The sequence below is a fragment of the Muscardinus avellanarius genome (assembly GCF_963383645.1).
Source record: "Muscardinus avellanarius genome assembly, chromosome: 3".
In the NCBI taxonomy this organism is placed as follows: domain Eukaryota; kingdom Metazoa; phylum Chordata; class Mammalia; order Rodentia; family Gliridae; genus Muscardinus; species Muscardinus avellanarius.
The window spans coordinates 31,348,310-31,365,118 of record NC_137788.1 but is presented as its reverse complement, the minus strand read 5'-3'; the positions used below and the strand labels follow the sequence as shown (position 1 = coordinate 31,365,118).

Genomic DNA, 16,809 nt, shown 5'->3' with positions numbered 1-16,809 from the left:
GCCCTGCTGGTCTGCCCAAATCCAAGTAATCAGTCTGGGTATTCGTTGGCTGCATTTCAAAGCCCAGCACTGCCTTCAGCCAGGATGAAGTGGGAGTGAACCCAGCTGCTAGCAGAGCTGCCACCCCAGGCTGAGAGCCAAGTACCAGCCACCGTCGGTGCAGACTGGCCCCTTTACTGAAGGGAGTTGTTCAGAGTCCAGCCACCAGCTGGGGAGGGAAAGAAGTCAGGGTGCCCGGCTCGGGGATGGTCAAGGCTCCGCGGCTCCATCGCCAGCATCTTTTGGAAAGCCACCTCTGACGGCGACGGCGGGTTGGGGGGACGCCCCGGGTTTGGCTGAGACGGTCTAGTAGGAACAGAAAGGGAAAAAGTGAGCCTGGGGGGAAAGGCCTTGGATTAGGCCCGCAAGGATGTGGCCACTTGTCATCTGGATAGCACTTAACTTTTTCAAAACCTCTTGCCCAGATCAAACGAGGTTAAGGGTGAGGCGGTGAGGACACTCTTCCACCCTCCAAGGGAAGCCCGGGCTTGGCCAGCGCAGTCAGTGGGCAGACCCCACCCCTCAGGCCCAGCCCGGGGTGGGCACTGACCCCGCCACCAGCCGGCTCCGGGCGCCGGCGGCCCAGCTGCCGCAGCATCTCCTCACAGGCGGCGATGGTGTCCAGGAGCTGCCGCTGCCGCTGCTCCACCGCGTCCAGCAGCTGCTGGGCGCGCTCATCCCGGGGCGGCTGCGGGGGTGGCCTCCCGCCGAGCCCCAGCCCCGCCTTCCCGCGGTCCACGCCGGCAGCCTCCCTGCCCGGGAGAGCAAGACACAGGCGGTCAGGGCCGGCGCCAGCGCGGGGTGCGAGCCCCTTCCCCCCGCCCCGACGGGCCCCCTCTCACCCCCGTGACCAGTCTGAGCTCAGGCCCCATTCCATCTCCGCCTGCGCGGCCCGACCACCGCCCCCCTTTCGGCCGCCCCCCTCCCCAGCGCGGCGCTGGGGCTCCGCAAAGCTGCGCCCCGCCCCGTCCCCACCGGTCTCCTTCAATCCTCCTGGGGGTCGCGGTCCCTTTAAGCTGCCCGGCGCGGAGGTGGGGCCGGGCCTCCCGGACCGGAAGCTGGCTGGGTGCGTCACTTCCTCCCGGAAGCAGGCCTGGGCGGATGTCTCCTGCGCGGCCGTGCACAGGGCTGAGGGCCGCGGTGGCTGCCGGCATGGGGTTGGGCGAGGGGCCGGCGGGCTCCGCTCGCACTGGCCGCCTCCTCCGCCCGCCGAGCCCCGCTCCGGCGGCGCCGGGGGCCCGGCTGTTGCGGCTCCCGGGGAGGGGGGCCGTGCAGGCCGCAAGCCCCGAGCGCGCGGGCTGGACCGAGGCGCTGCGGGCCGCCGTGGCCGAGCTGCGCGCCGGCGCCGTGGTGGCGGTCCCCACGGACACTCTGTACGGCCTGGCCTGCGCGGCGAGCTGCTCGGCGGCACTGGGCGCTGTGTACCGCCTCAAGGGCCGCAGCGAGGCCAAGCCGCTGGCCGTGTGCCTGGGCCGCGTGGCCGACGTCTACAGGTGAGGCCGCCCCGACCCGGCCCCGCTGGGGGCGGCACCGCGGGAGGGGTTTCCGGTGACAGGCTTGGGAGACTGAGGCGCAGGGAGCGGGAGGGGCTTGTCCGGGCTCACCAAGGAATCCGGAACTGGAAATATATCCTGAGCTCTTAACGTCTGCGGGGCCCTGAGCTACACGCTGGGACGCCGCTTCCAGCCGGCGAGTCAGCCAGGGCCCTGTTCTCTCGGCGCCCTTTTGCGCATGGGCGAGGCCCACGGGGGTGGGGGGGGGAAAGGTAGCTTATTTAGTGGTGATTGCCTTGCAGAATTAAAAAAGCACGGGGCTTTATTTTCGTCACGGTATCACAGCAGCGCAGCTTTTATAGTCCCTGAGACTTCTCTAGAGTCCTACCTTCTGCTTGCGCCCTTAGGGGAGGGAAGCAGGGAGACGGGCGGATCCCGTGGTCGGCCCAGAGGACTCCTTTCCTGCATCTGCCTAGAGTCTGAGAAAGAACCACCATTGCTCTTCATTTGGGGTGGATTATACTCCTTTGTTCCCTAGGTATTGCAAAGTGAAAGTACCGGAGGAGCTCCTGAAAGACTTGTTGCCAGGACCGGTGACCCTGGTGATGGAACGCTCAGAGGAGCTCAACAAAGACCTGAACCCCTTTACTCCTGTGAGCCATTTTTTTCTCCTGGGATTCCACGAGGCCTGTCCCCGACCCCCGGTTAGCCTTCCTGATGATCCTTTTTGCCCTTGCCTCATAGCTTGTAGGCATCCGGATTCCCGACCATGCCTTTATGCAGGATTTGTCCCAGATGTTTGGGGGGCCTCTTGCCCTCACCAGCGCCAACCTCAGCTCCCAGACCAGTTCTCTGAATGTTGAGGTAAGAATCACCCAGTCCTTCCTCTAGAAACATCAGACCAAACACACACTTGCTCCTCTGAGCCAGTAGAATTGATGGTGCACTGGAATTGCCTGGCAGTAGAGTTGTTCTTTGGGTCCAATCAAGGGAAGGCTACCCAGCTGGCAAGGGATGGAGGCGGGCATCCTAATTAAAACACCATGGACTTATTTTAGCATTTGAGGGGCCGGAGGAGAATTGGTGTTTTCTTCCTGCCAGCTTTATAATAGGAAAGATTATAAGTAAAATTTTTCCGTTTTTGTGAAAGTATTCATTGTTGGAGATTGACTAGACTGTAAGCCTTTATAGTGGTGCTATAAAGAAAAAGATTCCTTGCATGTGGTACCTGCTTTTGATCTCAGCCACTCAGGAGGCTAATGCAGGAGAATAGCAAGTTCAAGGCCAGCCTGGGCAACTTAGTAAGACTGCCTCAAAAATAAAAGAGGTAGGGTTGGAACTCTTTTGTGGTAAAGTGCTTTCCCAGCATGTGTTGAGGGCCTGGGAGTACTGCCAGAAGGAAAAGGATATCAGGAGGAGTCTTCACTCCAGCAAACCAACTACATGTTTATATGGTATTCCCAAATGCCTAGAATATGTGGGGAAGGAAGGTTAAGGATTTGAAAAGTTAGGATACTTCTTCCATTCTCATAGCCATTAAATGGCTGGCTCAGATATTTAACCAGTTTTTTACCTGGCTCTCTCAGCTTCCACAAATCAGGTCAAAGAACTCATCATCCTTAATTCTGTCTTGACTACATTGTTCAGAATGCATGAGGAAGCCGGGCATGGCGGCACAAGCTTGTAATCCCAGCGATTGGGAGGCTGAGACAGGAGGATCACAGTTCGTGGACAGCCTCAGCTACATAGTGAGGCCCTTTGCAATTCATTGAGGCCCTGTTTCAAAATAAAGAATTAAAAATAGGGCTGGGAGTATAGCTTGGAGGTAGTCTGCCCCTGGGTTCCATCCATAGTCTCTCTCGCGCGCGCGCACACACACACACAGGATGAAGACACACATTCCCTTTTTTACTAAGCTCAAATGTGGAGTACAATAAGCTGATTGGATTTTCCATCTTCATACTTCTCAAACAGTGGGATTTACTTGGTCGCAGTTGCTGTGCAGGACTGGAACAGGAGAAGGAATGTGGCAAGGGGAGGGGGAAGGTCTTTACTTGCTAGCCAGTCAATTGACCTGTCCAACACAGTAACGTATTTGTGCTGCCCCATCCCGGATACCAGGCCTGATTGCACTGCAGCATCTTCACTAGGGAGCAGGAGAAGCTCTAGTTGAGATAATGATGCAATCCATAACACCGGTAGGAACATTCCTACAGCCCAAGGATTGCACACTGGTGGTGTGGACTTAGAGTCCACTGTCTTCTCCTGAGGTCTGGGGTCAGAGTGCTAGAACTCGAAGGACCCTTGGTCATCTAGTTTATAAAGCTGGATGATGTAACTTGTGTGTGCCACAGAGTTAGAAACCATATCTTTGGTCTCCCACTCAGAACACTAGTCATTATCCTTATACCTCCTTAATTAAAGTGTAAAGCAATGTATGGAATTTCCATTAGGTACAGCAGGGTTTCCTAAGTTCTAGGTAGGTATAACTAGTGGTGCTAGCCTGGGAGTGTTGTGAACCCCATGCACAGCTGACTTTAAGTGGGTTTCCTTCCTCTGCTAGAGTGAGACTCCTCCTGTTCGTTGTTTTTTGTTTGGTTTGTTTGCCTTTTGTGGTTCTTGGGATTGAACCTAGAGGCATTCAATCTCTAAGCTATGCCCCCAACCCTATTTTATTTATTCAAAACAAGGTCTCACTAACTTGCTTAGGGCCTTGCTAAGCTGTTCTTGAACCTGCAATCCTCCTGTCTTAGCCTCTCAAGTACTAGAATTATAGGCGTGTGCCACCCACCATGCCCTGCTCCTTCCATTTTAAAACCGAGGCCTCTTTTACTTACGAGCCATGTGTGCGGTGTGACAACATTGTAGAAGCCACAGATCATGATGATGCTCTTTCCCTCCACAGGAGTTCCAAGACCTCTGGCCTCATTTGTCCTTGGTCATTGATGGGGGACCGATTGGGGATGGCCAGAGCCCTGAGTGTCGCCTTGGCTCTACTGTAGTTGACTTATCTGTGCCTGGGAAGTTTGACATAATTCGTCCAGGCTGGTAAGTATCTCCTGTGGCATGGGGTAGAATTTGAGGGGAAATGAAGAACAGTTCTGACAGATGGAGATTGTCACTCCTGTCCTGCCCTGGGATGGTGCAGGCAGGCACTAGGAAGTGGTAGATGCGGTGACAGTAAATCTGCTGGGTTAAGTGTTTGATGAGCAGAATAAGACCAATGAGTGTAAAGATCTCTCATCACCAGATTCTGATGGACTTAGGTCTTTGAGAAGCCAGACTAGAACTGTCCTTTGTGTCCTCCTCAGTGCCCTGGAAAGTACTACAGCCATCCTCCAGCAGAAGTATGGGCTGCTGCCCTCTCACCAGTCCTGCTCATGAAGCCCCAGAGGAGGAAGGACCCAAGGACGGTGCTGGATACTATGTGTCTGTCGTTGACTGTTGGCCAGGCCTCATTTGCAGAGGCCACTGGAGCCATATCACTGTTCCGACCCTTCAGGCAACATGTCTTTTGAAGGCTGGACCAGAAGCTTCTGGTTTAACCTTGTGCCTCAGGGAAGGTTGTGTTTGTTTTTTAGTTTCATATGTCAGCCAAAGGCTGGTAAAAAGCTGAGGTTAAGAACATTCCTAGAATGGTCTTAATTCTGTTAAGTTTCTTCTCTCCCACTTTCTTTTAAATTGAAAAGTAAGTTTTTTAAATTTATTTTTTGGGGTGGAGTTACTGAGGATTGAGCCCACAGGCATTCTACCTCTGAGCTACATACCCAGCCCATTTTTTATTTTTGAAACCAGGTCTCACTAAGTTGCTGAGGCTGGCCTCAAACCTGCAATGCTCCTGTTTCAGCCTCCCAAGTACTGGGATTACTGGCATATGCCATTGTGCCTGCCATGAAAAGTAATTTAAATAACAGATTTAGAAGGTATTGAGAGGCACTCGCCTCTCTGGTGAGTGGTGGCATTTCAATCCAAACCTGCTAGACATGCTGGAGCAGTTTAAAAGTCTCATGTGACCAAAGGGTTGGTATTAGGAGTGTAGGCCAAGCATTTTCGTCTAACTATGGGGCCAGTGGCAGTGTTGAGATTGCCTGTCAGGGAGAGTTACCATTTTGACCCAGTGGTGGGGAATCCAAATTAAATTATATTGAGAAATCTCACTGTCCTTTTCAGCCAGTGTCTTTTTCTTATTTATTTACAAAATAAGTTGTAGTTAATTCTATGTATATATGTATAACGCCTCCATATAATTCCAGGGTTTTCTCAGCTTTTTATCCTATTCATGTGTATACCAAGTGTTAAACACAACTGTTTTGGGGCATTTGAACTTTATCTTTACTATTAAAAAATGCTGCTATTAAACATATTTGTAAATGGTTTATTTTTTTCTTTTGAATTACTTTCTTAGGGTGGGTCAAAGTGTGTGTGTATGCTTTTATGGCTCTTGATGTAGGTCAGCCTTCAGAAGGACTGAATCAGGCTCCGGTGCCATCAGCAGTGTGGGGACAGTGCCCTTCCTGCTGGCCTTGCTCTCTGCAGATTGTGTAAGTGTGAAATGAAATTGGTTTAGGTCAACACCCAGCCCTATCAGTGCCCCTGCCGGCCTGTTTCCCCCAACTAAGCCAAGCTGTGTGGCCATACCTGCTCATCTGACTGGAAGGGGTATCCTTGAGACAACTTGGGGTCCATTGCGTCCCTTCCCATTTCCCAGAATTGTGATTTAGTCCTACAAACCTCTCAGTATAGTGGTCTCCAGTGCACAGTATTCCAAGAATATCCTAAGACTGTTGAGGTGTTCAGGGGTCTGCTTTAATGAGAGTACCTGCATAGCATATTAGTTCTTTTGTACATAAGCACTGGTTTGTTAGCTATGCCCTCTAAGAACCTTATGTAAACTAGTAATCTCTTAAGCAAACCCACTCCTTGTGTTACAACTACCCAGCCTGGCTCATGTCAGTTTGTCATGGGATCTGGCAGGCAGGACGTGAAGTCTCGAGGGCAGAGGGGTGTGGATCTGAGGATACCACTTGGTGTGTGATTCATAAGTCACAGTAGCACTGGAAGTGGCTCTAGTGAGTGGGCCTCATTCGGGTGAGAAGCTCGAGGGAGGAGGTGCCTCGTACTCTCCTGGAACTGAAGCTCATCCAGAACAAGGAGGCTCTGGAGCACAGAGGTGTTTTCTTAGAGGAAAAACAACTCCCAGCACTGGGTGAAGCTGCCAAAAAGAAAACTATCTGTGCCCAGGCACTAGCTACAAGGCCACCGCAGATAAGGAAGGCTGGCTTCTGTAAGCTTCAGGACAGGAACCGCTCCTCGGTCGTTTTCCCGACATCTCACATGGAGATGCCCAATTACCGTGTGTTGAATGAGTGGGTGCTCAGGATTGTTTCCTGATAATTGGCCTCAGGAATCTACAGGGAAGAGCTGAAACCTTTAAACAATGTGGCAAGGAGGCCTGAAGAGAGAACAGGCTGGCAGAAGGGAACAGGGTGCATGCTAGCCCAGATCCTGGAAACCCTTCCAAGAACAATGGCTAGGTTACTCCACCGCACAGCAGCCCGCAGCAGAGTCCAGAGCCAGGAGCAGTTATGTCAGTGTTCCAGGGACCAGGAGCTGTTCTAGGCTAACTGCACTCACCTGCCAGCCTCTACTCTTCCTTGGAAATATCACCGCTGTACTTGGGCCCTGGCCTGATGGCCCACCCAGCTGCTGACTTGGAGACCAGTGAGCGCCTACAGCAGCAGCTGAGCCGACAGGGTAACGTGTCCCAGCGTGGCCTGGGTCAGCACCTCAGGCCCCTCACATCAGCCACTGCTCCTTCTCCTTGATGAAGTGCTCTGCCCAGCGGCGGGTGAGCTCCAGGTACAGGCCAGGCTGATGAGGCAGGTAGTCCAGGTATAAGCGAGTTGGCGTCTTCTTGGGAATGGCCTTCTCGATCTGGGTGCCCTCGTGCCACTCATTGAAAGAGGTGATGGAGACGATCTCAGGCCTCACCGTCAGGGCGGCCTGCAAGGCTGTCTCATAGTACTTGCCGTTGACCCTGTTCCGAGTGTTGTGGTTGTTCCAGGGCCGGATGCTGGTGTCGATGTAGCCAGGCCCCACACTGGGAATAAACATGAGGTTGTTGGCGTCACAAAAATTCTTCACAGCTTTCCAGTTTTGATGGGAGGAGCCAAAGGAGAAACCGTTGGAGGCAAAGTAGGTGTACATGCCATCGAATCCGGCAGCCAGGATGTCGTGGGTGTGGCCCTCCTCCACCAGCAGCGCTATGAAGACCCCATCATACGGGGTGTTGCGGATCGAGTGGGGCCCATTTGGTGTGAGGAGATGGGCCCAGGCCTCGGGCGATGTCAGGTATGAGTCGTAGATATAAAAGAGTGGGAGGCTCTTGCCCATGCTGTTCTTATAGCGGTAAAATGCACCATGGGAGCCGTACCTGAGGAGCAGGAGGAAGGAGCCTGAGTCGGATGTGGGAAAGTAGCAGAGCTGGAGAAGCAGCCATGGGTTGTCCTTGACATTCACAGCAAAATTTAGGATCCAGCCAGTCTCCACTTACAAGCCTCTAAACAAGAACCCGGTTCCCCTCCCTCTGTCCCCAGCCCTGTCATTCCTAACCCTCACTCCCCCGCCCCGCCCCAGCCAGGCCACCACATCTCTCCTGCAGATGGCGGCCCTTAGGTTTCCATTCTCACCTCCCTGCAACATTCTTTTTTTTTCCTTCAGACATGGGGATTGAACTCAGGACCTTATTCATGCTGCTAGCAACCACTCTACCACTGAGCCACACTCCCAGCTCTAATCCATTCCGTGTGTGTGTGTGTGTGTGTGTGTGTGTGTGTGTGTGTGTGTGTGTGTCTAGGGATTGAACCCAGTGGCATTCTACCTCTGAGCAACACTCCCAGCTCTGTTTTTTTTTGTTTGTTTTTTGTTTTTTTAACTCAGAAATGGGATCTCACTAAGTTACTGAAGCTGGTCTCAAACCTGCGACCCTCCTGTCTCAGCCTCCCAAGTATTGGGAGTAGAGGCATGCACAACCATGCCTGGCTTTGTTTTTTATTTTGAAACAAGGTCTTGCTAGGTTGCTAAGAGTCTCACTACATTGCTGAAGCTGTCCTTGAACCTGTAATCCTCCTGTCTCAGCCTCCCAAGTACTGGGATTACAGGTGTGCACCATGTTCCTTACCACGACCTACAAGGCCTCACCTACTTGATGTGACGCTGCTTACCTGCACTGCTGTTACTACCCCACTCAGTCCACTCTCCATCTGGCCTTTCTACCCCCTGTCATGCCCTGCTTGTCCCACCGTAGGGTCTGTACATCTGCCATCCCTCTGTCTGGACTGAACTCAGGTCCTAATGAATATAACAAACTACATGTTGCTAAAAAAAAACTACGTATTGCATTCTACCCTTCTCTATCGCTCGTTTTGGTTTTATTATTATTATTATTATTATTATTATTATTATTATTATTAATTACTTTGCAGTACTGGGGATTGAACCCAGGGGCATTCTACCTCTGAGCTTTACCCCCAGCCCTATTTTTTAATTTTTTATTTTGAAACAGGGTCTCACTAGGTTGCAGATGGCCTCACTAAGTAGCTGAGGCTGGCTGTGAACTGATCCTGTTTCAGCCTCCCAAGTACTGGGATTTCAAGCGTTTCTCCACCACACCTGGCTTAGCCCTATTTTTAATTTTTATTTCTTTTGCAGTACTGGGATGGAACCCAGGCACATTCTACTTCTCAGCTACACCCTTAGCCCTATATTTTTTTTATTCTTTACTTTGAAATAAAGTCTCATAAGTTACAGAGGGCCTCATTAGGTAGCTGAGGCTCACTGCAAACCCCTAATCCTCCTGTCTTAACTTCCCAAGTACTGGGATTACAAGCATGCATCACCACACCCAGCCCTATTTTTTATTCTTTATTTTGAAACAGGGTCTCACTAAGTTGTGGAGGGCCTCACTAAGTAGCTAAAGCTGTCCGTGAACCTGTGATCCTCCTGTCTCAGCCTCCCAGGTACTGGGATTATAAGCATGCACTATGATGCCCAGCTTCGTTTTTGGTGTTGAACGACCACATTTATTTCTCATATCCCTGGAAATGGGGAAATTCAAGATCAAGGTACCTAACAGTTCTTGGTGAGAGCTCTCTCCCTGGCCAGCAGGTGGCCACCATCTTTCTGTGCTCACAGGGCTAAGAGAAAGAGCTGACTTTATTCAGGTGTCAGAGCACAGGTCACCTCCCCAGGGAGGTGCACTTCACCACCCATTCTGAGATAGCTCAGTGTTGTATGTGCTTAGATGCACAAGGACCTGAGTTTAATCCCCAGGACTGCAAAAAAGATAAAAAAAAAAAAAAAAAAAGAATTAGCTTCCTGGGCACATTAACCAAGCCCTTCTTTATTCCTTATTATCTTTTTCATAATATGAATCACTATTTTGGTTTTCCTATTTAATTATTGCTGGCTTCACTGTATCCCCAACACACACTAGAAAGTAGATATTATAAATTTTTGCTAGTTTTTTTTTTGGCACTGGGGATTGAACCTAGTGGCATTCTACCATTGAACTACATCCCCAGCCCTTTTTATTATTTTTGTTTTGCTTTGAGACAAGGTCTCGCAAAGATGCTGAGGTTGGCCTTGAACTTGCACTTCTCCTGCCTTAGCACTGAGTTGCTGGGATTACAGGTTTATGCCGCCACACCCAGCTTAGCTCAGTGCTTTCTTACAGCTGCTAGGAACACGCAATCTACCCATGCGCCTCTTGGCCTGGCTGTCCAAACCTTCTATTCCTACCTCCATTTTGATCCCCATCAAAACCCCAGCCCCCAGAGCAGTCTTACGTGTCAAGGATGTACTTGACGTTGTCATGCACAGTGATGTCATCTCGGCCCTTGTAGGGTTGGATGTGGAAGGCCACCTGCCACAAACACAGGAGTTATTGGTCAGGCGAGTGTCTGACCAGGGGCCACACTGTATAAGGCTTGGGCTCCAGCCACGGTCTGGAGGGGAGACTGGGGTCAGGAGAAAGCCAGAAATGGTGGGCACAGTCGAGATAAGGGCTGATAGTGGCCTTCAAGGTCAACAAAGAGGGGCAAGAAGTTTGCCCACCTCCCACAACAGGACATTGAGGAATAGTTCTAGTGGGCTACCGCAGGAGTGCCAGCTCCAAGTGGTTGGCACTGGCTGCCTGAGCCAATGGGAAGTGCCCCAAAGCTCAGTCGATGAGAAGATGCCCTACAATCTGCTAAATGTGTCAGCGGTGGGCTCAGGAATAGGGAGAGGAGCTCCTCTCTGTCATTTTCTCCCTTTGCTGCAAAAGCAGGGATTGGTTCATTTTAGGGAAGATAACCACACGCTTAGCTCATGTCCTTCCACTGGATGGTGACTGCTGAGCACCTGAAGTATATCTACTCCTTCAGGCTGCCCACGAGGACTGGAGTCCAGAATTTAGTCTGCATGTCCATGTGGCGTTTGCTACCCTTTTACCAGGGTCAAGTTCTCTAGTCTCATCTTTATTATTTAATTAAAAGTGACATTTATTTAGTCTCTTCTCTGTCCAATGTTTAGTTTTCAGTTTTTCTCAGACTTAAAGAAAGTAAGATTGATCTAGGTACTCCCCCTCCCCCCACACCACACTTGCTACCTATTTTAGCTAACCCTGTGGGCAGAGGAGGGCAAGTCTCCAGGATGAGAGAGCACAAGATTCTTTTCTTGGAATCTCACCTGGATGTTGTACTGATGGGCTGTATCCAGAATGGCGGGTACCAGGTCATCTGAAGGTTCGCCGTTATCATCAGCCATGCCAGGTGGGTACCAGGAGAGGACCAGGACACCTGGGACACACACAGAGGCCACTTCAGAGGTGTACAGTACTCTTCAACAGAGATTTGTGTGTGTGTGTGGTACTGGGGTTCCTGGAAGCCCTTCTACCTCTGGGCTACACTCCCAGACCTATTTTATACTTTTTTGTTTTTGGAAACAGGGTCTCTTAAGTCAGGGCAGCTGGCTTCGAACCAGCGCGATCCTCCTGTCTCCGCCTCCCAAGCGCCACCATGCCTGGTGAGATTTTTTTTTAATCACAAGTTATCTCCAACTGCAAAATGATTCTCGAGAACTCTGTGTGTGTGTGTGTGTGTGTGTGTGTGTGTGTGTGTGTATGTGGGGGGGGGATGCTTGAACCCAAGGGCACTCTACCTCTGAGCTACACTCCAGTCCTATTTTTTTTTTATTCTTTATATTTTTTATTCTTTATTCTTTGTTTAGGGTCTCACTGAGTTGCAGAGGGTCTCACTAAATAGTAGCTGAAGCTATCCATGAACCGCGATCCTCCTGTCTCAGCCTCCCAAATGCTAGTATGACAAGCGTGCGCCACCACACCCAGCTTGAAACATGGTTTTGCTAGGTTTCTGAGAGTCTTGCTACTTGCTGAGGCTGTCCTCAAGCCTGAGCTCCTCCTGTCTCAGCCTCCCAAGTACTAGGATTACAGGCCTGGGCCACCACACAAGGTTCTGCAAACCTGCCAGGTTCATTTTCTACAGAGGAGAGCCCAGAGCTTCGGAGCTGTCCGCACCAACGGTGCTGAATCGCTGCAGCCAGAAGGGCCTAGTGCACAGGCTGCAGGGAGCCTAGTTTTACAGCAAGTAGCAGAACAAAAGGGAGAGGGTGGCAATGCCACACCCATCTGAAAGCCAGTCCCAGCTCCTCAGAAGAGGAGTACCTCTGAGGTTCTGTGCAGAAGTCAGCCTGGATAGCCAGGTGTGGTGGCGCACACTTGTAATCCCAACATTCGGGAGGCAGAGACAGGAGGATCACGGTTAGTGAGGCCCCTTGCAACTCAGTGAGACCCTGTTTCAAAATAAAGAATAAAGCCGGGCATGGTGGCACACACTTGTAATCCCTGTGCTTGGGAGGCAGAGACAGGAGGATCGCTCAGGTTCGAAGCCAGCCGCACTGGCTTGAGAGACCCTGTTTCCAAATTTAAAAAATATAAAATAGGTCTGGGAGGGTAGCCCAGAGGTAGAAGGGCTTCCAGGAACCCCCATACCATGAAAGAAAGAAAGAAAGAAAGAAAGAAAGAAAGAAAGAAAGAAAGAAGCAGGGCTGAGGGTGTAGCTCAGAGAGCGAATGCCCCTGGGTTTCACCCCTAGTACTGAGAGGAAAAAAAAAAAAAGTCAGCCTGGTGCTTCCCGTGGGAAATACCATTTGTCTTCACTCTGCCGCTGTAGACAGGAAACTTAAAGGATGTCCCTGTCTTATTTACCTCTGTATACTTCCCATGCCTCTCTATAACACTCCCTGTTCTCCACCTCACTCCTAAGTCACCCCCAGGAATAATATTAAAATGCACTGTAAAATCAGCAGAATCCAATGCCAAAATCTGAACCATGCAAGCTCCCACCCCAGCCTACGTTGGGGGAGGCTCCCAGGGGCTCTACTGGGGCTCTTGATGAGAGGCTCCTTCTACCTCCTTACAGTAGGGGCAAACTGCAGGAAGAGTCGCTGCTCTTCCCTGCACTTGGTGTGAAAATAGAGGCCACCCCAAGTTCTACTCCTTGAACCCCAGCCTCCTGAGGGGCCAAGGATACCCAGGCCTCACTTCCCCGGGACCTGGGAGCCCAACAAATTTGAAGTCTCTGCCTCCTTTGCCTTGCTGTCCCCACGTAGGCAGCTCTAGAGCAACCCCCTCCCCAGCAGCTCTGTCCTGTCGAGAGCCCTGGACTGGGGGGGATGGGGAGGAAGGGTGTCAGAAGGGCCCGGGGCCAGGGGCAGCCAGAATCCTAGAATCCTGGGAGCCACGGTGCCGCTTGGATAACGGTGGCGCAGGATAAGGGTGGGTGGAAGGTCTAAAGGTCAGGCCGGCTGTGAGGGGTCCACGGCGGGGTCAGGGGGCAGCAGGTGTCGGGAGCTCACCGATGGCCGCTTCCTTGAGCTGGGTCATGTGCTCCCGCAGCACTTCAGGGTCGCGGGAGCTGTAGGGCCCCAGCTCGGGGTAGAAGCTGGAGCCCAGGTCGTCCGGGGGGCTGTGGCGGCCGCGGGGGTAGCTGGCCGAGATCTTGGGGTCCCAGTGCGGCACCATGACGTGGTCCCAGTGGATGTAGCGGCCCTCGCGCCGCGGGCTGCCGTACCACGAGTAGTAGAAGGCGTGCAGGTCGGAGTAGACGCGCGGCGCCTGCCCGGCCCCGGCCCCGGCCCCGGCCCCGGCCCCGGCCTCGGCGGGCCCCGGGGAGCCGCGCGGGGCTGCGGTGCGCGGCGCGGGCGGCGGCGGCGCGGCGGGGGCGGCGGCGGCGCGGGCGGGCGCGGGGGCCGCCTCGGGGCGCCGCTCCAGGCCGGGGCCCAGCGCCGGGAGCCCGTCCGGGGCCTTGAGCGTGCGCAGCCCCATGAGCGTGCCGAAGGCGAAGAGCAGCACCAGGAAGAGCGCGATGCAGGCGCGGCGCCGGCGCCGGGCCATAGCCCCCGCGCGGCCGCTAGCTCCCCGCGCGCCGCGCCATGCCGCCGCCCCGCCCCCGCCCCGCCCCTCCCCCAGGGCGGCGCGGACCAAGTGCGGCCAGCGGGGGGGGGCGCCCGCCGCCAGCCACGCGCCGGCCCACCCGAGGCCGCCCGCCGCCGCCCCTTCCCCGCCCGCTGGCTCAGGCACCGGTCGCCCTCGTGTGCTCCAGGCCCCCCAGGTCCGCCGACCCCCTCGCCCTCAATCCAGACAGCCCGGCCGCCTGGCACCCACCCAGGCACCTGCAGACGCGGCGCGGCCCGGGCAGCAGGCCGAGACCCACACCCAGCGTCAGGACTGACTTAGCTCCGAGCTCCACCCGGCCGCTGTGCCCCACGCACCCTCCTCGGAGAAGCTCCGAGAGTCGGCGAGGAGTAAAGGAGAGGGTTCCCCCAAAGCACGTTGCACAGAGTCTAACAAAATAAGCATTTAACCAGCTCCTCGTTCTCCGCGGACTTTGCGCTCCAGAAGGCAGGCCCTGGGTCTTACTGACCACTTTAGACACCACGGGCTCCAGAACAGGATCCAATGTCCAGTTCCTAGGGCTGTTTGTTGAGTGAGTACCAGACCCTGGTGTGCCAATTCTGTGTGTGTGTGTGTGTGTGTGTGTGTGTGTGTGTGTGTGGTACCGGGAGTTGAACCCGTGGGTGCTCTACCTCTGAGCTACACCTGCAGCCCTTTTAAGTTTTTATTTTGAAACAGGATCTCACTATCTTGCTGAAAGTCTCACTGAGTTGTGAGGCTGGTCTTGAACCTGTGATCCTCCTGTCTCAGCTTCCTAAGTATTGGAATTACACGTATGTGCCATCACACCCAGCCCAATTCTTATTTTTTTTTGTAGTTTTTATTTTTTTATTGGTGCACTGTATTCATACATCATAATGGGATTAAAAAAAAAACTTTTGTAGACATACATGCACACATCGCCCAATTAGCACCTACCCTATCCCCACCCCATTCTCTCCCCATCCCTCCTTCCCATGCTTGGCTTAGTGGTTGACATCTAGTATTATAGCAATTTATCCAAAATTAACAATGATAATCTCACAGAACAGTTTCATTTGTCTGATACCAAGCTTTTGATGACTTAAAGATAACATTTCAATATTTCTTTTTGCTTTCTTTCTTACCAGAGAATATTTTTTAGGTGAAACTATTATACATTTATTTATTTATTTTTCAGAAAAAAAATCTAATATGGAATATGGGCTCTAGATACCCAAAACAATCTCAAAAAGGAACAAAGCTAGAAGATATACATTTTCTAATTTCAAATCATATAAAGCTACAATAATTGAAACAGTGTAGTACTGTTATAAAGGCAGATATATAAACCATTGGAGTTAAATAAAAGCCTAGAGATAAATTCTTCCATATATTGTCAAGTTATTTTTGACAAGGTTTCCACAAACATTTGGTGGAGGAAATAATAATCTTTTGACTAAATATTGTAGAAAAATAATAATTACATGAAAAAGAATAAAATTGGACCCTTACCTAACATATTTACAAATATTAACTCAAAATAGATAAGAAACCTAAGTATAAATCTTAATACTATAAACTTTTAGAAGAAAATCTGGGTCATTAAACCTCACAACATTGAAATTGGCAGTGATTTCTTGGATATGATTTCAATGGCACAGGCAACAGAAGGGTAAACAAACTCCCTAAAAATTAAAAAAAAATTGTATATCCAAAGACAATGTAAACAGAATTAAAAGTTACTGATACAATGGGATAAAATATTTCCAAATGCTATCCAATTCTTATTTCATACAAATAAATTATAGGGAGCCGGGCGTGGTGGCGCACGCTCGTAATCCCAGCATTGGGGAGGCTGAGACCAGAGGATTGCAGTTCGAGGACAGCCTCAGCTACTTAGTGAGGCCCTCTGCAACTTAGTGAGACCCTGTTTCAAAATAAAGAATAAAAAATAGGGCAGCAGGTGTAGCTCGGAGGTCGATTGCGTCTGGGTTCCATCCCTAGACCCACAATATATAAATAAAAATAAATAAATTATGGGGAACCTAGGAAGAAGAACAGGGACAGGCCAGAGAGAAACTTAGCGATGCTGAAATCCCTGGTTTGCAGTTTCCTGGAAGTCCAGTTGGCTGTCAAGTTAACCTTGTATTGTAAGCAAAATGAGCTGACGCTGCTAACTTTATTGGTTGCCTACCAATTTCAAGCAGAGATGGAAAGAGGGGCATGGGAGCAGGAAGGTCACTTAGGAGGCAATCCAGGAGGCAGGAATGTGGAAATGGGGGAATGATCGAGCAAGGCAGAAGAGTAGCTCAATGGTGCTTAGTATTTATCTTCTGGTAAGGCAGATTGATCCAGGGCCACACTCCTACTGAACTACATTCACAGCCCTTCTTAATTTTTAATTTGAGACAGGAACTCACTAAATTGCTAAGACTGGACTTGAATGTGTAATCTTCCTGCTTCGGCCTCCTGAGTAGCTGGGATTACAGGCCTGAAGCATCCAGCTAACTGGTGTATTATAGACATCACTGATATAGATGGTGGGGGCTTGATTCCATCAGGACTTGTTTAAATTAAAAACTCTGTGTGTAGCCAGGCGTGGTGGCGCACACTTGTAATCCCCGCGCTTGGGAGGCCGAGACAGGAAGATCGCACGGTTTCAAAGCCAGCCTCAACTGCTTAGTGACGCTCTCAGCAACTTAGTGACGCTCTCAGCAACTCAGTGAGACCCTGTTTCCAAATAAAATATAAAAAAGGTCTGGGAGTATAGCCCAGAGGTAGAAAGCCTCTGGGTTCCACCCC

At 51.5% G+C, this 16,809-nt stretch overlaps 3 protein-coding genes across 4 annotated transcripts; 1 reads left to right on the top strand and 2 right to left on the bottom strand.

Annotated features, from left to right (window-relative positions):
• Positions 1-249: 249 nt before the first annotated feature.
• LOC308259594 (uncharacterized protein C1orf122) lies at positions 250-916 on the bottom strand (the record flags this gene model as incomplete). Its single annotated transcript, XM_080690712.1, has 3 exons — positions 250-345; positions 590-791; positions 882-916. The coding sequence occupies 3 exons, from the start codon at positions 914-916 to the stop codon at positions 250-252; spliced, it is 333 nt and encodes a 110-aa protein (XP_080546838.1).
• A 224-nt stretch (positions 917-1,140) lies between these two features.
• YRDC (yrdC N6-threonylcarbamoyltransferase domain containing) lies at positions 1,141-4,916 on the top strand (the record flags this gene model as incomplete). The annotated part of the gene is made up of 5 exons (XM_080692366.1): positions 1,141-1,532; positions 2,071-2,185; positions 2,277-2,396; positions 4,438-4,580; positions 4,844-4,916. 5 exons carry the CDS (start codon positions 1,141-1,143, stop codon positions 4,914-4,916), a joined length of 843 nt encoding a protein of 280 aa, XP_080548492.1.
• Positions 4,917-7,328: 2,412 nt separating this feature from the next.
• MANEAL (mannosidase endo-alpha like) lies at positions 7,329-13,986 on the bottom strand (the record flags this gene model as incomplete). 2 transcript variants are annotated; one of them, XM_080690660.1, is made up of 4 exons in its annotated part: positions 7,329-7,965; positions 10,379-10,455; positions 11,262-11,371; positions 13,449-13,986. In XM_080690660.1, the coding sequence occupies 4 exons, from the start codon at positions 13,984-13,986 to the stop codon at positions 7,329-7,331; spliced, it is 1,362 nt and encodes a 453-aa protein (XP_080546786.1). The 2 variants fall into 2 exon arrangements, with proteins under 2 accessions (XP_080546786.1, XP_080546787.1); XM_080690661.1 differs by lacking the exons at positions 10,379-10,455; positions 13,449-13,986 and having other exon boundaries at positions 11,262-11,332.
• Between the last annotated feature and the right edge of the window lie 2,823 nt (positions 13,987-16,809).